This window comes from Protopterus annectens, chromosome 2.part1 (assembly GCF_019279795.1).
Source record: "Protopterus annectens isolate FY-2018-M chromosome 2.part1, PAN1.0, whole genome shotgun sequence".
Taxonomy (NCBI): Eukaryota; Metazoa; Chordata; order Ceratodontiformes; family Protopteridae; genus Protopterus; species Protopterus annectens.
The window spans coordinates 1,558,018,219-1,558,040,477 of record NC_056729.1 but is presented as its reverse complement, the minus strand read 5'-3'; the positions used below and the strand labels follow the sequence as shown (position 1 = coordinate 1,558,040,477).

At 43.5% G+C, this 22,259-nt stretch overlaps 1 protein-coding gene across 2 annotated transcripts in view; it reads left to right on the top strand.

The window, feature by feature from the left end:
* Window positions 1-22,259, top strand: part of PRKCZ (protein kinase C zeta) — a 4,411,399-nt gene that overhangs the window by 3,476,195 nt on the left and 912,945 nt on the right. For both annotated transcript variants that reach the window (XM_044063009.1, XM_044063010.1), the window contains one exon: window positions 8,325-8,460. In XM_044063009.1, coding sequence (XP_043918944.1) covers window positions 8,325-8,460 — 136 coding nt within the window. The remainder of the gene's footprint in view (window positions 1-8,324; window positions 8,461-22,259) is intronic.

Genomic DNA, 22,259 nt, shown 5'->3' with positions numbered 1-22,259 from the left:
TTCCCCCACTCAACACTACCACTGTACTACTACTCACACCACCACTCATGTCTTACCCATACTCAGCTCCCCTCCCACCAGCTCAAGAACCATACCTGTGCACCCCCCACATATTCTACCAACTATATTACTCAAACGTAAAGCATCCCTACAACTTAACATAGTAACCCTCCCACCATACCTGTTACCCACAGAGCACAATCATAAAGTTTCCCTTATAAACAAACACATTCAAAAACTGAGAGAACTAATAATCTCATGCATATCAAAACTAGCCCTAAGTGGAGACATCCACCCCAACCCTGGCCCTACCATCTCCAACCCCAATCCTCATAATCAGACTAGAAACCACAACTTCTCCCATATTACAGCCAATAGAAAGCCAAGTGACTTCCTTCTACTAAGCCTAAATATTAGAAGTATATCCAGCAAAGTCCATGAACTCCATGCCAACGTAGACTTGTACTCCGCAGATGTAGTCATCCTGACAGAAACCTGGCTAAAACCTCACATTACCAGTGAGCAAATACTCCCTACAGGTTATGGCATACTAAGAGTAGACCGGCTAAACAAAAAAGGAGGTGGTGTAGCTATAATATTTAAACAGCATCTAAACATCCAGATCTTAAAATCATCAGCTCCACAAATAGGCAATGAAGAAATAATATATACCAACCTCAAAATTAACCAAAACAAAACCATCAGCATAATTGGATGCTACTATCCACCTGGCCAAAACATCCCTCCACTAGAAAACCTCCTCAGCTGGTCTACCCACCATCTCCCCCAAGAAACTATCATCTTAGGTGATTTCAATATTGACTGGCAATCCTGTTCTGGCAACCATCTAACCCATCATGTTCATAGGTTCATACTAGGCTATCTGCCCTAGGGCATTTATAAGCCTAGCCAGAATGTGTTTGGCTTTCGCCATCCATTTTAAATTTATTTTGCTATGCCCTTTTTCGAGGTTAGTATACTCTGCCTCTGTCTAACAGTGACACAGAAGTGATACCCGGGGTAAACCTACGATCTCCCATCCACTCATCAAGATTCCTCTTGAAGAGAGTCAATGAGGGACTCTGCCTAACCTGGACTGGGATTTTATTCCAGAGTGAAGGGAGCCTCTGGGTTATGAATCTGTCCCTCCAGCATGTCCTATTTATTTCAATGCTGAGGTTCAAGTCTCTCGAGCGTAGCTCGATGGGATTTGGATTTTCTGAGGTGCAGCATGTCCATTAATTCCGGGTTGGACATGACTTTATATGTCAGGCACAGATCGCCTCTGAACAGGCGGTATGCCACTGAGTAGAGCTGGAGTTTCTTTAACCGGGCAGCATATGGCATCTGTTTGAGCCCTTTGATCCTCTTGGTGAGGTACTTTTGGGGTCTTTCCAGTTGCTGCAGGTGTCTGGTAAGGTACATCCCAAAAGGGTCATTGTACTCAATTATGGGCCTGATGAGGGATGAGTAAAGTGGCATGATGACCTCCCCTGATCTAGATGTGAATCCCTTCATGATTAGGTGGTCTATATAAAATGTTTTTCTAACCACTTTGGCCACGTCATTGTCAAATGAGAGATTGCTGTCAACTTGGGTCCCCAGGTCCCTAATTACTTCTTCTGTACTCAATGGATTACCACCTATGTGGTAATTTGTGGGCACTTTGTTTTTGCCAAAGGGGATGACTATACACTTTTTGGCATTTAGCTTGAGGCCATGGCTCTGGCACCAGTTGCCTATTTCTATGAGGCCCTTTTGGAGGATGCTTGTGTCGGCTGGAGAGTCGATTATGGCGCCCAGTTTGCAGTCATCTGCAAACTTGGTCAGCCACAGTCCTTCCGTGTTGGCCTGTACCTCCGAGAAATATATACCGAACAAGAGAGGTCCCAGGACTGAGCCTTGTGGGACACCACTTGTAACTAGTTTGGAGTCTGACATGGCTCCAGCAATTCTAATCATGTGAGTTCTGTCCTTGAGCCAGTTTGCAATCCATCTAGTGACATAGGGGTTTATATTTAAGCTGGTGAGCTTATCTATAATGCCTGAGTGGGGTATTGTATCGAAGGCTTTAGTGAGGTCCAGGTAGGCTGTGTGGACCACCTTCCCCTCGTCAATCGCCTTGGTGACTGTTTCAAAGAAATCAACCAGGTTTAAGAGGCAGGTTCTGCCCTTAACAAAGCCGAACTGGGTAGGATCCAGTGTCTGTAGGTCCCCAATATCTTTATTTATGAGGTCCATGATGATCCTTTCCATAGCTTTGCAGACTAAGCTAGTCAGGCTTATGGGGAGATAGTTTCCAGGATCCGTTGAGGCACCACCTTAATGGAGAGGGACCACTGTTGCTGTATGCCACTCTTTGGGCACATATCCTGTAGTAAGGCTGAGATTGAACAGTAGTTTTATGTTTGGGTTTAGCTCTTCTTGGAGTTCATGTAGGACGCAGCCTGGGACACCATCTGGTCCCACTGATGCTGTGTTTTTTGCTTTGGAGAGGGCGGTTCTTACCTGAGCATCTGAGATGTCAGGGGGGCAGCACTCTGCTGGGATTGATATTTGCCCTTTTGGTGGGGAGGTGGGGGGGAGTTTGCACTGAACCTGTCAGCTAGGATGTTGGCAATGTCTGTGGGTTCAGTGTATTTTTTGTCATTTTGGACTAATTCTGAGCATATCTGGGAATTACCACCCAGGTTCCTAACATAACTAAAGAAAGCCTTGTGATTATCCTTAGTGTCCTGTGCAATTTTTCTCTCAAAGCTGGCCTTAGACAATTTTATGAGTGCCCGTAGTTTTTTGCTAATACTGATCAGTGATGCCTTCCCTTTTTGGGATTTTGCTCTATCATTTAGTAGCTTCCTTTTTCTATTGTATAGTTTGTTTCTGGCTGGGGTCCACCAGACAGGACGTCTGCCTTTGGAGGACTGGGTCTTGGTTTTATTCGGGATCGCATGATCCATGCATTCCTGAAGGTGTTCATAGAATGCGTTTATAAAGGATTCTGCGGTCTGGGCCATATTTTCCACAGGCCCGGGGGCTTTGAAGGATTCCACCCCGGTTTTGAGGAGTGTGAAATTTGCTTTAGAGAAGTTTTTCACTGTGGTTTTCTGGGCAGGGGGTGGGGTCGGGATGTGAATATCCAGTGAGATTAGTTTGTAGTCTGATCTTACCAGTGAGGGATACACTTCTGGTCTGGAGCATAGAGTCCCCATGTTGTTGATGATCAGGGCCAGTATGTTTTCCCCTCTTGTGGGAGTGGTAACAAGTTGTTCCATAGCATTTGAGTTTATAAATTCTAGGAACCTTTGGGCTAGGGTGTTGGAGCTAGAGTAATGCTCCCAGTCTATGTTTGGGTAGTTGAAGTCGCCTAATATAATGGTGTTTGGAGAGACCTTCATATTTTCCAGTGTTCTCAGGAAGGCCGAGTGGGGTTCCTGGGTTTGGGATGGTGGTCTGTAGCAGGCTATAAACTGGAAGGCAGTTTTACCCACTGTTAGTTGCACATGGATAGTCTCTGATGCTTCGTGCTGTGCCACCAACCTGGAGGTGTGGGTATCTTTGATGAATATCGATACTCATGGTATGATTTATAACCTGGTAGTGCTGGGGTGCTCTCGGGAGCCCTGAACCAGGTTTCTGTTACTGCACAGATATCGATGTTCTCCAGGCTAAGGAGAGTTTCGAGTGAGTGCATCTTGAGGTTTAGACTTCTGGCGTTGAGTAGCATTACTCTTAGTTTCGTATCCCTTGTGATACTTATGGAGGTGGGTTTGTCTTTTGAGCCTTGTCTAAAAAAGGCACTATAGGGGTAGCAAGAGCCTTTGCCAATATCCCAAAGCCCAGAGGTGACAGGTGCAAGCCGTCCCTAGCGAAGCATAGTGGCTTGTCGAGCATATCATCCCAAGCCCAAGTGCTTAAACCAGAATTAATACACTTTTAGAATAACAGACACTGAGCCCTCAATCAGCAGTTCCCAACCTAGAAGGATGTAAGCTACCTGTTCTGTCACTACAGTGCAGACCACAAACCCTCTCAGTGCAAAACAACTGGTCCGAAGCCCAAGTGTTTAAACCAAAAGGCTTAGAATGAGTTACACCAAGCAGTAATAAATACAATTGAGTACTTTTAAGATGATGCAAAAGTAAAATAAAGTAGGTAGAAACACAAGCACAGTAAAAGCAGATGAAAAATTTTTTTTTTTTTTTTTTTTTTTTTCTGAACAAGTGCTGAGATCAAAGAAACAGATTTGAGTGCTGAAACTAGAAAACTGTCTAGTTATAAGAAAAAAAAAACTAAACACAGAAGGGCTTGGGGGCTCAGAAGCCTACAAATAGTCTATACCACTTAACAGGAAAGGCAGGAAACAAGCTTAAATTTTTTTTTTCCTGTTTCCCAGATGCTCTCTTTGTACACAGTTGGAGTGCCTGAAATCAGAATATGATCTCACTGCACTCAGTTGAGTGAGCAAATGAGATGGGCCCAGGAGTATCCAAACACAAATTTACAAGAGGGGCGGGCAGTTTCAAGGCCACTAACTGAAGAGCAGAGTCAAAACTTCCAGTTCAGTTAATATTCCTGCAGCACACAGTTAAAATCAATTTAAATACTGTATTTTTTTTTTTAAAAAATGCAGGTAAAGGTACTTAAATTCTCTTATACGTCCAGTTGAATACAACAAGTTCTTAGCTGGCCAAAGCTGAGGTTTTTAATCAGAAAATATTTCACACTGTACCACTTAAATAGGCAAGGACAGGAAATCAAAGAATGTGGCTACCCCCACACCTGTAATTACTAGCAAATAGCAAAATTCAGCGAACACTGACTAACTTCCAGTTATGGCTTCACCCAACTAGTCCAGTCACCAACAAGGATAAATAAAAACTCCAGCAAGCACACTACCCTGGATTGGATACTAGTCAGTAAGAACCCCCAGTCATATATAACAGGCTGCTTATCAGATAGCCTCAGTGATCACTCCCCAACATTCCTACTCAAAAAATACATGTACCAAGCTAAACCTGTCATCTATTGTCAAATATGTAAAAAAATAAACTTTAACCCAATCACATTCATTTCATCCCTCAAAGAATGTAACTGGCATGCTCTAAAGTACCTCAGTCTAGATGACACAGTTGAATTTTTTAATACTACCTTCCCGAACATCCTTAATTACCATGTCCCCATAAGATTTTCCAGAACCAAAGCACAACCCTCCCCATGGCTACAGAAAACCACTAAGTCAGAAATGAAAAACAGGGATAAAGCCTGGGAGCACTGGCGCAAAACCAAAACCCCCTCAGCTAGACAGAAATTCCTAGAACTACGCAATAGAGTCAAAAAGCTAATAAAACAGGACAAATTCCAATACTACCAGTCTGCCCTAGCCTCCTCACAACACAGCCCCAAACAATTCTGGTCCTCCATAAACTCCATCCTCCACCTAGGTAAAGTCAGTACCCCTCCTCCTAATATCACTCACTCCTCAGAAAATATTGCTTCCTCATTCAACACACACTTCACCCAAACCATACTATCACTAGCTTAACAACACAACCCCCCTTCCCTCCAACCCACACCTTCAACTAGTAATCTCCCCACTGCCTTCTCTTTTTCTCCTGTACCTACCTCCAATATAAAAAAACTCTTAACTAAACTTAAACCCACCAAATTAGCAGCAGACAACCTCCCAAGTGAATACGTACAAATCGCAGCTGATGCTCCGGCCTACCCATTATCCATCTTGATTAACCGATCTCTGTCAGAAAGTTACGTTCCCACATTGTGGAAAGTCTCACATATAATTCCCCTCCACAAAGGCGGACCCTCTGCAGAACTAACCAATTACCGCCCCATAGCTATTCTCTCTCCACTCTCCAGAATACTAGAGAGATGCATACACTCTCAGGTCTCAGACTACCTCCTTACTAACAACCTCCTTTTCAGTACTCAGCATGGTTTCCGACCAAACCATAGCACCACCACTGCCTTACTCTCCTTTACTAACACTATCCTTCAGCATAAAAACAATGGCTATCTCTCCTCTGCTACTTTCCTAGACCTATCTAAAGTATTTGACATGGTCCCACACAAACAACTTATCTCTGTCCTCAGTAACCTATCCTTCTCACAATCAGTCACCAACTGGTTTCAGAGTTACCTGTCTGACCACCAACAATCCGTTGTATGGCAGAATGACATATCTCCCCAACTACCTGTCTCCATAGGGGTTCCCCAAGGATCCATCCTTGGACCCCTACTCTTCTCTGTTTACACCAATAATCTAGCCTCTGCCACCAAACATGGCACACTCATCCAATACGCAGATGACTCGACCATCATCTGCTCAGCCCAGTCCCTACCCAAACTGCAAAAAGTCACACAGGAAGCCTTTTCCTCTGTTGAAACATGGTTATCCGATGTCCAATTAATACTCAACCCAAACAAAACTAAACTACTCATCTTCCAACCCACCAAACATACTCAAAACAACTCTTACTTTAACATCACACAAAAGACAACACCACTATATACCCAACTGAACACACCAAATTGCTAGGAGTGGAAATAGACAATAAACTAAAATTTGACATTCACATATCCATGACCATAAAAAAGTCCACAAAAAACTAGGAGCATTATACAGAAATAAACAATTTCTCACCAAAGCAGCAAAGATTTCATTAGCAAATTCCCACCTTATCTCCACCCTACTGTATGCCTCTCCAGTATATACCAACCTAAGGCAATGTGATCTAAACAAGCTAGAGACCTGCTACAACAAAATCGCCAAATTCACAACAGGGGCATCCTACCATAGTCACCAATGTCTCTCACTTGCTGAACTGGGCTGGCTTGAACTCCCTCACCTCCTTCAGTGGTATCAACTCTCACTCGCCCACAAACTAGTAAACCATCCACTAAATGTCCCATCCCTCCAGAATCTACTCCAACCCTATCGCACCACCGGACCACTAAGATCCAGCAACAAAAATCACTTTCAGATCACTAAAGCCAATAACTCTGCTGGTGAAGCACTATTCTCTTTCGTCATAGCCAAATTATGGAACTCACTCCCACCCACAATTACCTCCGTACCATCATGCACCAACTTCAAAACTTTATTATAAGCGCACCTAAAAACATGCTGGCTGTGCCCTTGCAACCCCCACTCCGATATCATCCACCCCATCCAACTACTACCTTTCTTTCCACTCCACTAGCTACCTTGATTATAGCAAGCTCAGATGCTCATAAGCCTAGTACTTATTTATTATACAGCAGGAACTTCTCATTGTTACATTTGTTAATGCCTGTTATGTACTTCACAGATAAAGATTCTAGTTGTCTACTGATGTACTATGTTCTTCATCTGTAAATATGTTGTAAGTAATTTCTGTTAAATTGTTAATCGCTATGTAATCCAATGTAACTACTGTCTGTTTATTTTACTGTGGAGCTTTTCTCCTCGGGCCTCCGCTGAAAATGGACCCACGTCTAGTCGGACACTCCCTGTCAACAAATATAAATAAATAAATAAATAAATAGCTTGAACTGTTACAAATTACAAATGTTTCCGTTTCACTTATTTTACTTTTGTTTTGCTTTTGGTCTCACAGATTATGAAAATATCAACATTTTTCCGTTGTTTTGATCACACTGATCATATATTAAAATATAATTTAGTTTATTCACTTGCCCAAGAATTAAAAAACATTTATTTATTTATTTTTGTTTCCTGGGAAAGTCCAACTGGGTAATACCCATTTTCCACGGAAGCCCGGGAAAAAAAGCTCCATTTGTTTACATTGCATCATGCTTAGTTCCAGTTAAACACAAAGCATTTGCATTTCTATTTACATTTATACTCATCTAGTTACATTTATACATTCTAAGATTATATAGAAGTAAAAGTTACTAAAGAGAAAGCCCACATGCAGTTTTAGTGTATTGTACAGGCAACAGTTATGTATAAAGTTTGTTCTGTCATTTCATCTAAAATATTAAATAGGAACATCTTATCTTCATTTCTGTAGAAAATTAATGCTGTCTTTTCTACTTCATAAGCAGAATAATTCTACTCATTTCACATCAGTAATTTTAACTTGCTTTATAAAATGTGTCTGTTGTGGAGTAGTCAAATTTAACTGAGTTGTTGTCTTTGTAAAATATGCCTCAACTAATATTCTTATAAGCTTCTAAGCTTTATAGTTGTGTAAATATGCTTAAAATACTTCTTATTGCAATGTTAACTGATTTGTTGAGCTTTAATAATCCATACGTATGAGCATTTTACCAGCTCTTCTACTTTTATGCTTTGTTTGCTTTAGATTTTATGCTGCTGAAATTTGTATTGCATTAAATTTCCTCCATGAGCGAGGGATTATTTACAGAGACTTGAAACTTGATAATGTTCTTCTCGACTCTGAAGGCCACATTAAGCTAACAGATTATGGAATGTGTAAGGTGAGTGAAACTTTATTTGTGTAGTCAAACTACTGTGATACAAATAGTGCATGGTTTTCCAAAATATGATCACTGAGGTTTTGGCTGTCATTTTCTCAGTCTGGTTTGGAGGAGTAGAGAGGGCATAGGATGTATTAGTGGAGGAGGGGTCCCAGTGTGTATGATGATTCCCTCATCCAAATTGACCAAGTGTAGGAGTAGGATTGCAGTGTGGAAGCAGTAGAATTTGGTGGGCCAAACAGAAAGAAACATAAATGTTTGTTTCACCGTAGAAGTTACATGCCTAAGGACTATTTTAAAAAGCTTGCCATATTACAGCAGTTATTAATTTGGGGAGTTTTTGAACAAATTACAGGATGTAACCGTATTCTTCACTCCCTTTTCTGTTTTTAGTCAGTTCTGAAGGGTTGTATTGGATTACTTTTTTTTATGATGTGGCTCATTTTAGCGGATTCATCTTTTGAAAAGCATTTCAATTCAGATAATAAGGATTTGCAAAATGTTATGTATTTACACAAGTTGATTTTTACCAGATAAATTCTACCTTTAGAGGACCAGTTTTTCTGAAGGTTTAAATAACCTGTTCTCTTTCTTTGTTTTGCCATACTGAAGTTGAACTTATAAATATATGCTTCTAATTTAAACTGCATATTATTATGTAATCATTGGCAAATTACAGACTACTGGTGGTAGTTCAGTTATTAACAATATTGAACCATGTCTGAATTTCATCACAACCTTTAGCTGTCACAGTTACTTGTTGATTGGTATTTTAAAAAAGAATTGGAACGTATTCAGAGTTATCCCACTGCTGTTGGAGAAAATAGGTTATGCTCCCAACATAACTTTCAGGAGAGGGAGGAATCTCAAAAATTTATTGGAAACACATGGTCGCGACACCCCAAGAGTTACAGGAATGCTTACATGTGAATCCTGTAGTATTTGTAGGCATATAGAAGTCACCAATTCATTTACAATAGATCAAGTTAAGTATAAGGTTAATTCTAGATTCAATTGCCAGTCTGAGAATGTGGTGTATCTATCTAGATGTAAATTTTGCCCAGCATATTATATTGGGAAAATGGAGCGTAGGCTCTGTGACAGAATATATGAACACCAATATGCAATTTCCAAATAGAAACTGGAAAATGCATTGGTAAAACATGTTTATTTATGTCACGGGCATGGATTCACATACATGGCAATTGATCGGGTATTCCAACCCTTAAGGGGTGGACCAATCCCCCTTCGCTTAGAAGAACTTGAACTTGGATGGCAGATAAAATTGAATGCCTACAAATTCCCAGGGCTCAACGACATGTGTTCCATTAGCTGTATATTGAAATGTAAAAATTTAAGTAGATGATGGGAAAAGTGGCATATGTGCCACATAGTTATTTTAAATACAGTTATCTCAACATTCTGCCCTATTTCAAAGCGTCTTGAACGTTTCAAAATGTTTTAAATATGTGATGTTTTTAAAAACAAGTGAAGTTGTACAAATGTGCACATTAATATGTACACTTTTATTTTATGTAAAGTATGGTGTTCTTTTGGTAATTATTTGGTTCGAACATACAAATGTTTTTTCTTATAGTATTCTATTCACACCGAACACTCATATTATGTATATAATTTCGAGTTTTTTAATTGTCATTGATTGTCAGGTAATATAATATAACATAACCTTTTTAGTATAAATTACAAATCATCATTTCACTATTGGTTTTGGAAGTTATAATGTTACTGTTTTTGATGCTTAGTATCTGTGTATAGCTTTAAGCAACAATGTTGCGTTAAAGGTGTGGTCTAAAACGTCACTTCCACTTTAGTTTTAAATATGATGTGTGTAACTAATTTTTTTACTTCTGAAGAAGTTTGCTTTGGTGCAAATGAAAAGCGCTTTAAAGTCCTGGTATTAAACGAAAGACCTGTTTCCTGAGCTGTGCCATTTCTTGTTATTTTAAATGGCTTTATTGTAACCAACACATGGTTCTGCAAGAGAGATACTCATGAGATCACATACAACAGTGGCCAGCATGCAACTCAAGATGACTTTTCTCCTAGTAAGGAAAGGGCACTGAGGTGGAATCTGAGACTACAAGTCATCACCAGTGAAACAGTTAGTCCACAGTATAAACCACTGGTTATTATAATCGGTTACAAGCAGTGGTCAGAGATGGCTCTAAGGTCAACAGAGACTAGGCTGAAGACTTGGAAGTCAAATGGAGAGACAGCACAAGAGTTGAGGGAGTTTCTCAGAGCAATAGCACCTCAGGAAGAAGAGGAAATAGGTGGAGTTAAAGAAGAATGGCAGCACCTCAAAATAGCATGTGTGAGGACTGTAGAACTGATCCATTCCTTTCAACTGTCCAGATTTTTGCCTGATATTTTTGATCTGTTCCTCATAAAATTTGAGGATCTGAAGTTTTTTCATACTCGGCCCCATTTTCCAGCATCGGATCCAAGCTCCTCCCCTACCCATGATGCCCCAGTCTCCCTTATCCCCACAGATCTCATTTGCCATGCGTATCACTAGCATCGTGGTCCATTGTTCCAGGCTTTTGGTGAGTGAATGTTATTTAATTCTAGCTCCTTGATCTTTTCTATCTCTTTTTCTCCCTTTTCATATTCATCTACCTTTGCGCTCAGGCTTAGATCTTAAATGTTATTTAAAAAAAAAAAAAAAAATTAAACCCTCTCTCTCGATGTCTTTAGGTGTGACTTGTGCCTGTGTTAGTGGGTTCCCTTCTTCCATTAACCATGGCAGAGACTCCAAAGTCAGGGTTCCCGAAGTGCACAGAGTGTGGCCATAAACTTCCCCCCTGTGATGGCCACACTTTATGCGTGGTCTGTTTAGGCATCCCGTATTTGGATTCCTCCTATTCGATCTACGTGGGGTTTAACCCCCGCGCGTTGATCAACAGGAGGAATAAGCTGATAATTAAGGGCCTCCTTTCTCCTCCTTCCACTTCAGCTTCCTCCTCTGCCTCAGCCTCTGGGACTCAACCTCCCAGCAAGAGGACCAGGGATGGGGAGAAGCATAAGCATCGGGACTGGGATAGGCCTAGGAAGCAGTCCCCCGACCACTCTTCCAATTCAGAGCATCGGCGAAATCTCGCCCGGCTCCCATCTCGGGCTCCCCTCAGCTCCGTTCACCCTGCTTTCCCCAGAGCCAGAGATTTCTCGGGGCCATTCCTATATGTCAGCCTCTCCCCACCACCTCTCTAACCCGGTGTATATGGCCTCCAATGCCCGGTCCACCCACAGCCTCTCCGAAACAGAGGTGGACAGGATGATGTGAAGATTTATCTGCACTCAGATACAGATGGGAGTCTTGCCTGCCCCCTCCCCCTCCAGGGCTGGGGGCATGCTGTCCACCTTTTTGCCAATTGCTCCTTCTCTAGTCTGACCCCTGGCTTCTGAGTCCTTGGGTCCAGGGTGCCTCAGTGTCGAGGGTTCACTGCCAATAGTACCTGGTACCTCGACGCCGACCATTGCCCCGAGCGGGTCAGCTCTGACTAGCTCCGAGCCATCTGGCTCTCTGAGCTGTAACCTCGGTGCCGGGTCTGAAGGGGTGGTGTCGGCTCTGAGTTTTTTGGAATCGGGCCATCCACTCTGAGTCTTGTGCACCTGAAGGTCCGGCTCTGGCTCCCCTGTTGACTCAGAGGATTAGGGACCCAATCATGGTTCCAGCTTCAGTGGTTTGTTTTCCTTCTGCCTTCGATGTGGTGGAGAGGGTCCTCTGTTTTCCATCGAGACCCTTGATGCTTTCATCCTCAGAGTCTGTCCTGGCTCCCTCTTTGTCTGGTTCAGATTCTGCAGTCCTGCCCCCTCAGGAACAGCCAGTTGCCTCTCTGCCCTGGTGAGTTCCCCCATGGGAACAGCCTGAAGTTTTCGAGTCCTCTCCAGAGACCCCCCGAGGAGGCTCCTTGGAAACATATATGTAAAAGGAGACACTTACACTCCCCAATGGAGTCTGTCACAGAGGACACTGACTTGGAGGAAGGGGAGGGTTCCCCTCGGTCACCCCTGGATGATGTCTCCTTTGGAGACATCATTGAAATTCTTTGCCGTTGCAGGGGGTGGTCTGCCCAAAAACCTAACCCTCATGAGTCTGTGTTCCTCAAGGCATTTGGCACAGGACCCTCTACCTCCTGGGTGTCCCCTCCCATGGATGCCCTTGTCGATTTGATTACATCTCGGGTGTGGAAGGAACCTGACACGGTGGAGCCTATCCCTAAATGCCCTGATAAGATCCTAAGTGCTCCATCAGACAAAAACTGCATTACTCAAAGGGATCCCTGGTTGATGCCATGGTGATGGCGGCAGCCCCCAAGAAGGAACTCGCTCAGGAGAGCTCCGCAGTCCATGTGCCAGACAGAGAGTCTAGGACCATGGACCATTTTGAGAAGTGGGTCTACGTTTCAGCAATGTTCTCTGTTCGTGCACTGAACTACATGGCACACATGATTAGGCTTCAGTGAGACCTGGTCAAGGAGGTCACTGAGTCTGCCCCAGGGTCCATGTTGGCAGAGGAGAAGGTATTTTCCTCCCGGATGTTCACCCTCATCTCCATTTCCTACATCTCTAAGTGGCTCCAATCTCATGCTACCAAACACACCAATAGAGCAGCCGGGGCAGGTGTTGCCATCAAGCGTCACACCTGCCTCCAACTTTGTGCTTTTTCCAAGCTCTTTAAAGAATCTTTTACGAATGCCTCATATGATGGTTCCAATCTCTTTGGGAAGACAGTACGAGACACATTGGTCTAGAGCGAGAGACAGAAAGACCTTGTCTGCCATCAGAATCTGCTTTTCATCCCCTCAATCATTTTCCAGGAATCAGCGAGGGGTGAAGATGATGTGGTTCCAGAAGTCTCAGGGTTATTCTTATTCCCAAGATGCTTAGGACTCACCTTCCCACAGAGGCAGAGGGGGATTTGACAGTTGCCGCCCTCATGGTACGGGGGGCTCCAAGGAACCAAGGGTCTCCGGATTCTTTCCCGACAGGCTCACACAGCAGCCCTGAAGGGTTTCCCTGCTGTTCCTCTCTGGAAGCAGTCTGGGGTCACCTCTTGCTACACCCAACAGCATGGGAGTCAATCACAGATGAACATTGGGTGTTGCAAATCATATCCAGAGGATATTCAATCCCTTTCACTGAAATGCCACTCCCTCCCAAACACCACCTGGACATTCCACCTGTGCAAAGGGAGGATGCGGCAGTTGTATTTTTTAGGCTGCTTGAAAAACAAGTCATCCTGCCCATCCCCCAGGCCAGTCCAGTCCAGATGAGGTATCTATTCCAGGTTCTTTTTGGTCCCCAAAAAAATGGGGGACTTATGACCCATCCTGGATCTTTCAACCCTAAACCTGTCAGTTGTCAAGACAAAATTCTGGCTGGTCACTCTCCAATCTATCCTGCCCTTCCTGCAGGAGAAAGACCGGATGTACTCGGTGGACCTCCAAGATGCATACTATCATATGAAAATGGACAGGGGCTCTTGGAGATTCCTCCTCTTCTGGCTGGGGGTCAATCATTACCAGCTCAGACCACTACCCTTTGGTCTCACCACAGCTCACAGGGTGTTCACCAAAGTGATGGCAGTGGTAGCAGCTCACCTGTGGCTGCAGGGTTTCCAGGTCTTCCCTTACCTGGATGATTGGATCCTTTCCGCTCCCTCCAGGCATAGACTCTGCCAAGCCAGGGATTTCCTTCTCCAGACCCCCCAGCAGTTGAGTATCACCATAAATCTCAGCAAGTCCCTGTTGGACCCATTTCAGGTTCTAGATTTTTTGGAGCTCAGTTAGACACCATTCAGACCAAGGTTTTTCTAACTTCAGACAGGCTTCTATCACTCAAGCATTACGTCTTGTGCATTCTTCAAGCCCACACTCCCCCAGCGAAATATGTTCTACGGATGTTGGGGTCCATGGCGGCTACAATCGTCCTCATTCCCATGGCTCGATTGCACATGAAGGTGCTCCAGTGGACTTTAGCAGTCCATTGGTCATTACTAGATCTTCCGGTATACCACCGTTTGTCTGTCTAGAGCCTGCAGGGATTCCCTTCTATGGTGGATTCATTCCCTGGACCTTCATTAGGGTAGTCCGTTCATCCTTCCTACCATGGTGACCACTGACATGTCCCTACTTGTGTGGGGGAGCACTGCTCGGGAAGGACAGTCCAAGGCAGGTGCTCTTCCCTTGAGACCCAACTGCATATTAACATCCTGGAGATGATGGTGGTGCTGTTTGCTTGCAAGCTCTTCATGCCCATCTTCCCCTAGGGACGATTGCCATTCAAACATACAGCATGTCTGTAGTCTGGTACATCAACAAACGGGGGGGGGGGACCAAGTCTTGTCCCCTTTGCTGCAAAACCATGAGATTGTGGGAGTGGGCAATCTCCATTGGCCATTTTCTGGTAGCAACGCACATTCCGGGGAGGTACAACATTCTGGCGGACAGGCTCAGCAGGTCTATCCTGATGCCTTACGAGTGGTCTCTGAATCCTTCAGTAGCGAAACAGATCTTTGTAAAATGGGGTCAGCCTTGCTGTGATCTCTTTGCCTCTCCTTCCAACCTGAAGTGCCGTGAGTTTTTCACCCTGAACTGCCCCCCACCGGCAGAGTCCCCCAGAGACACTGTGGTTCATACTTGGCCCTCCGGTCTTCTGTGTGCTTATCCCCCTCTTCCTCTGATTCCAAAGTTCATTCAGAAGTGGCTGGGGAGTGCAGTCATCCTCACTGCCTCATTCTGTCCTCGCCAGGTATGGTTCCCCTCTCTGTGGTCACATGTAGTTTGTCCTCCATGGATGTTGGATCCGGTTCCGGATCTGATTTTACATCCCTCAGGGATTTCACATCCAGATCTGGCCAGCCTGAAGTTTACAGCTTGGCTGCTCCAGTTCCCATTTTAATTTGGACTCCCAGGGGGTCTATATTAGAACATTGAAGTTTCAAAACTTCGAATGTTCTAATATCAACCTCTATTCAGCGAAAGCTGAAAATATCGAAGCAACAGAAAACCAAATTTTTTCTTAGGGAAAGAATTTGGTTGTCTGTTTCTCTTGCTTCAGTATTTTCAGAGCTGTGGTGGAGAGTTACGGGTCGGAATCAGGTAAGTGTGCGATTGACTGCGGGTTAGGTTAGTTAGGGTTAGGGTGCGGGTTAGGTATGTGTGCGATTGTGTGGACGTGAGGGTTAGGGTGCGTGTTAGGTATGTGTGCGATTGTCTGGACGTGAGGGTTAGGGCAGGTTAGGTGAGTTAGGGTTAGGGTGCGGGTCAGGTAAGTGTGCGATTGTGTCGACGTGAGGGTTAGGGCGGGGTAGGTGGGTTAGGGCGCGGGTGAGTGTGCGATAGTGATGGACCTTAGGGTTAGGGTTTGGGTTAAGGTAAGTGGATAGTTAGTGGTGTGTGTATAGTTTAGTGTAGGGTTAGCTGTAAGATTTTAGGTGTATATGTGTGGATTGCTGTTTGTTTGGTGTGCTTGTTTTGTGTGTATGTATTTTGGAACAGTGAATGTTTTCTCTAGGAAAACATTTGCTGTTCTATATGTTCAATGTTTTCAGCTTTTGCTGAAAAGGGGCCGATATTAGAACATTCGAAGTTTTGAAACTTCGATGTTCTAATATAGACCCACTCCTGGGCTGTCTTCTCTGGTTAAGAAGATTTTGGTATCAGCTCATAAATTTTCCACTAGGAAGTTTATTCTAGGAAGTGGAAATATTTTTTTCAATCTGGGTGTCTCAACATGATTTAGATCCTTTCACTGCTCCAGTTCCTGCCATCTTAGATTTTCTGGCAGGTATTTTTCAACAGGGTGCCAGCTTTTCTAAGGTCATTTTACAACTGTATATGTTTATTTATGTTGAATTGTTTTAGACATCTAATATGATTTATGCTTTATTATTGGAAGTTACTATGGCATGCTAGCATTTTGTCTGCACCAGATTGTTTTTAGTATAATAGTATGGTCTATTTGCATAGCTGCACCTTGTTCACTAATGTTATTCATGTAAATGTGTTGTGTGTAGACAGCTCATACTGGTGTCTAATTATTTCTATATAATTGTGCTGTTACTGGTGGATAGAATCACATTAGAGACCCAGGAAAGAGTGCTGCTCACTATATTTTTATCTGTGACTGCATAACTGTCTGATGAGGTTCCTTCTAACTGATGTTTTTCCAATAGGCTCAGTATCTGCATATACTAGTAGTTGGTTCAAGGCATATTTTCCTGTATGCAGTAGCTATTTGCTCACTTTGTTTTTTATAATCTTTGTAATATATCTTTACCATCTCAAAAGTGCTTACTCCTCTCTGTACTCTTCTTTTCTAGACCTAACACCACTCTTAAGTATTCAACTGTGGTACCACCTTTATCATCCTTTTAAGAAAAGCGCAGTCCGGGTCTGAACTGTCTGCAAACAGCTAAAGTTAACTTTGAGTATGTGTCTACCTGTTTGAGCCAATATTCATTTTCCCCTGGAGAGCACTCTGCTTTGACTTGTAAGCAGCCCCCCCCCCCCCCCACACACACACACACTCTATCTTCCATTTTCTCTCTTATTCCCTTCTGTTAGCAAATAGTATCCATAACTGATAAATACTGTGTGTTTGTTAATTTAAACTGAGACCACAGTAGCCTACTGATACAAGGTTATCCTGTTTTTCCACCTGAGAAATGGTTAAGAAATGACTTACAGTTTCAGAGCAGTCCTTGGTCAATTCTGATTGTTTTTTTAAACACAAACTTGTCTTTGCTTTGGCTCATTAGCTGCAGTAAAAAAAGAACTGCCTGCTCACACCCTTGTTCTCCCCCTTCCCTGTTTATTACTTTAAGCCAATCCCAAAGTTAATAAATATTACCTGTGTCACTATCATATGTTAATTTATCAGTTTACTGTGTTACCTGATTGTTTCCAGCCCCTTCATAAGAGCAACTAACAGGGTCTCTACCCACTTCGCTCCCTACCTTGCCCCCTATTCCCTCCCGCCCCCAGTGTTCCTACATTTATTACACTCTCAAACCCCTCCCATCTTTCCAATAGCCAACCACAGCGCTAACCCAACACTACCTCCTCCATCTTCCCACTACTATCACTCCTCCTCAGCTAACATGTACAAGCATACTTTACATGTGCTCACTGCATGCACTCTCCTTGCATATCTTACATCCTACCAAAGCTCCGTCATTCCCCCACTCAACCACTACCACTGTACTATTACTCACACCACCACTCATGTCTCACCCTCACTCACCTCCCCTCCCACCAACTCAAGAACCATCCCTATGCAGCCCCCCGCATATTCTACCAACTATATTACTCAAACATAAAGCATCCCTAGAACTTAACATAGTAACCCTCCCACCATACCTATTACCCACAGAGCACAATCATAAAGTTTCCGTAATAAACAAACACATTCAAAAACTGAGAAAACTAATAACCTCATGTATATCAAAACTAGCCCTAAGTGGAGACATCCACCCCATCCCTGGCCCTACCATCTCCAACCCCAATCCTCATAATCAGACTAGAAACCACAACTTCACCCATATCACAGCCAATAGAAAGCCAAGTGACTTCCTTCTACTAAGCCTAAATATTAGAAGTATATCCAACAAAGTCCATGAACTCCATGTCACCATAGACTTGTACTCCCTAGATATAGTCATCCTGACAGAAACCTGGCTAAAACCTCACATTACCAGTGAGCAAATACTCCCTACAGGTTACGGCATACTAAGAGTAGACTGGCTAAACAAGAAAGGAGGTGGTGTTGCTATAATATTTAAACAGCATCTAAACATCCAGATCTTAAAATAATCAGCTCCACAAATAGGCAATGAAGAAATAATATATACCAACCTCAAAATAAACCAAAACAAAACCATCAACATAATTGGATGCTACTTCTCACCTGGCCAACGCATCCCTCCACTGGAAAACCTCCTCATCTGGTCTACCCACCATCTCCCCCAAGAAACTATCATTTTAGGTGATTTCAATATTGACTGGCAATCCTGTTCTGGCAACCATCTAACCCATCATGTAAACCTTCATGGCTTCACCCAACTAGTCCAGTCGCCAACCAAGATAAATAAAAACTCCAGCAAGCACACTACCCTGAATTGGATGCTAGTCAGTAAGAGCCCCCAGTCATATGTAACAGGCTGCTTATCAGATAGCCTCAGTGATCACTCCCCAACATTCCTACTCAAAAAATACCTGTACCAAGCTAAACCTGTCATCTACCATCAAATACGTGAAAAACTAAACTTTAACCCACTCACATTCATCTCATCCCTCAAAGAATGTAACTGGCGTCCTTTAAAGTACCTCAGTCTTGATGACGCAGTTGAATTTTTTTAATACTACCTTCCTGAGCATCCTTAATTACCATGCCCCCATAAGACTTTCCAGAACCAAAGTACAACCCTCCCCATGGCTGCAGAAAACCACTATGTCAGAAATGAAAAACAGGGATAAAGCCTGGGAGCACTGGCGCAAAACCAAAACCCCCTCAACTAGACAGAAATTCCTAGAACTACGCAATAGAGTCAAAAAGCTAATAAAGCAGGACAAATTCCAATGCTACCAGTCTGCCCTAGACTCCTCCCAACACAGCCCCAAACAATTCTGCTCCTCCATATACTCCATCCTCCACCCAGGTAAAGTCAGTACCCCTCCTCCTAACATCCCTCACTCCTCCGAAAATATTGCTACCTCATTCAACACACACTTCACACAAACCATACTATCACTAGCTAAACAACACAACCCCCCCTCCCCTCCATCCCACACCTTCAACTAGTAATCTCCCCAATGCCTTCTCTTTTTCTCCTGTACCTACCTCCAACATAAAAACACTCTTAACTAAACTTAAACCCACCAAGTTAGCAGCAGGCAATCTCCCAAGTGAATACCTACAAATCACAGCTGATGCTCTGGCCTACCCAGTATCCATCTTGATTAATCGATCTCTGTTAGAAAGTTACGTTCCCACACTGTGGAAAGTATCACATATTATTCCCCTCAACAGAACTAACCAATTACTGCCCCATAGCTATTCTCTCTCCACTCTCCAAAATACTAGAGAGATGCATACACTTTCAGGTCTCAGACTACCTCCTTACTAAAAACCTCCTTTCCAAAGCATGGTTTCCGACCAAACCATAACAACACCACTGCCTTACTCTCCTTTACTAACACTATCCTTCAGCATAAAAACAATGGCTGTCTCTCCTCTGCTACTTTACTAGACCTATCTAAAGCAATTGACATGATCCCACACAAACAACTCATCTCTGTCCTCAATAACCTGTCCTTCTCTCAATCAGTCACCAACTGGTTTCAGAGTTACCTGTCTGAATGCCAACAATCCTTTGTATTGCAGAATGACATCTCTCTCCAACTACCTGTCTCCATAGGGGTTCCCCAAGGATCCATCCTTGGACATCTACTCTTCTCTGTTTTCACCAACAATCTAGCCTCTGCCACCAAACATGGCACACTCAAACAATATGCAGATGATTCAGCCATCATCTGCTCATCCCAGTCCCTACCCAAACTGCAAAAAGTCACACAGGAAGCCTTTTTCTCTGCTGAAACTTGGTTATCCGATGCCCAGTTAATACTCAACCCAACAAAACAATGCTCATCTTCCAACCCACCAAACATACTCAAATCAACTCTCACTTTAACATCACAGCAAAAGAAAACGCCACTATATACCCAACAGAACACACCAAATTGCTAGGAGTGGAAATAGACAAACTAAAATTTGACATTCACATATCCATGACCATAAAAAAAATCCACAAAAAACTAGGAGCGTTATACAGAAATAAGCAACTTCTCACCAAAGCAGCAAAGATTTCAGTAGCAAATTCCCACCTTATCTCCACCCTACTTTATGCCTCTCTAATATATACCAACCTAAGGCAATGCGATCTAAACACGCTAGAGACCTGCTACAACAAAATCGCCAAATTTACCACAGAGGCATCCTACCGTAGTCACCACTGTCTCTCACTTGCTGAACTGGGCTGGCTTGAACTCCCTCACCTCCTTCAAATGGTATCAACTGTCACTCGCCCACAAACTAGTAAACCATCCACTAAATGTCCCATCCCTCCAGAATCTACTCCAACCCTATCACACCACCAGACCACTAAGATCCAACAACAAAAATCACTTGCAGATGACTAAAGCCAATAACTCTGCTGGTGAAGCACTATTCTCTTGCGCCATAGCCAAATTGTGGAACTCCCTCCTACCTACAGTTACCTCTATACCATCATGCACGCACTTCAAAACTTTACTAAAAGTGCACCTAAAAACATGCTGCCTATGCCCTGCAACTCCCACTCTAATATCACCGTCCCCATCCAACCACTACCTTTCTTTTCACCCCACTAACTACCTTGATTATAGCAAGCTCAGATGCTCATAAGCCTAGTACTTATTATACAGCAGGAACTTCTTATTGTAACAATTGTTAATGTATGTTATGTACTTTGCAGATAAAGATTCTAGTTGTCTACTGATGTGCTATGTTCTTCATCTGTAACTATGTAATTAATTGCTATGGTAATCATATTGTTAATCGCTATGTAAATCCAATGTAACTACTGTCTGTTTATTTTAACTGTGGAGCTTTTCTCCCCGGGCCTCCGCTGAAAATGGACCTACGTCCAGTTGGACACTCCCGGTCAACAAATGTAAATAAATAAATAAATAATAAAGGTTCAGCTGGCAGCTATCTCTAACTTCAGTATAGAAGATAACTCGGCTTCCCTGGCTTCTTCAAAGCTTTGTAAAGCCTTTTTGAAAGGGTTCGTTTTACTTAGATCTCCAATTAAGGACTGAACGCCGCCTTGGGATCTTACTCTAGTGCTTCAGGCCTTGGTTTCTTCCCCCTTTGAACTTGCAGCTTTGGTGGATCTGCAGATGTCCTTCAAGAATGCAACTGCAGTCATAACATGTGAGTTGTCCTGCCTCAAGCAGCCCTCGGTCGGCCGGATTCCAAAGTCTGGGTCCGACGTCGGCTGATGTCGCATTTCTCTCCGACGTCAGAGCGGCTGGAGTATATAAGCATCAGCCAACGCCATTTTCTTCAGTCTTTCTTGCCGCGCAGTGCCCGAAGCAGAAGCAGTTCGCAAGTGCCGGTCGGTCAGCTCCTGTATTCTACGATACCGAAGTCATCAAAAAAGATAAGTACCCCGTTGGGGACCTTTTCTTGCCTCAGCCGATGTCAGAAATTACTGAAAAAGTTAACAATTGTCTTTTTTGTGGTAAACAAATACCTCATAAGGATTTCCACTCTTACTGCCTCCTTGCCTGGGCCCAGACCACGGCGTCTCGGCCTGTGTAGCCTGTGCTCGCTTCAACAAGCGCACTCTCAGGCCGGGCGGAGTTCGCTGAAGACTTTTTCGCGATACATTTGCTTATACCATGCCGTGGATCTTCCGACATCGCAAACTCCCAAAGCGAAAAGACCGGGACCGACATCCTCGCCGCGTCTTCTACCGACTCCACGCCAAAACCTAGCGCGAGTGCTCCGGTTCCCTCTGAGACGGTCTCTCCACCGCTCCGAACCGAAGACACCGCAGTACCGACGACTCCGATTCCAGACATTACTCCGACACCAGTTATAGATTTTCCTCCGGATACCGAAACCGAGGAAATGCCCGAGACCATTGCTGTAGACAAGGTCACTCCTGCACGTGGAGCTGCCAGGCCTCCTATGGCCATGTCTATTAAGGCCTACACTAGGGCTAAGGC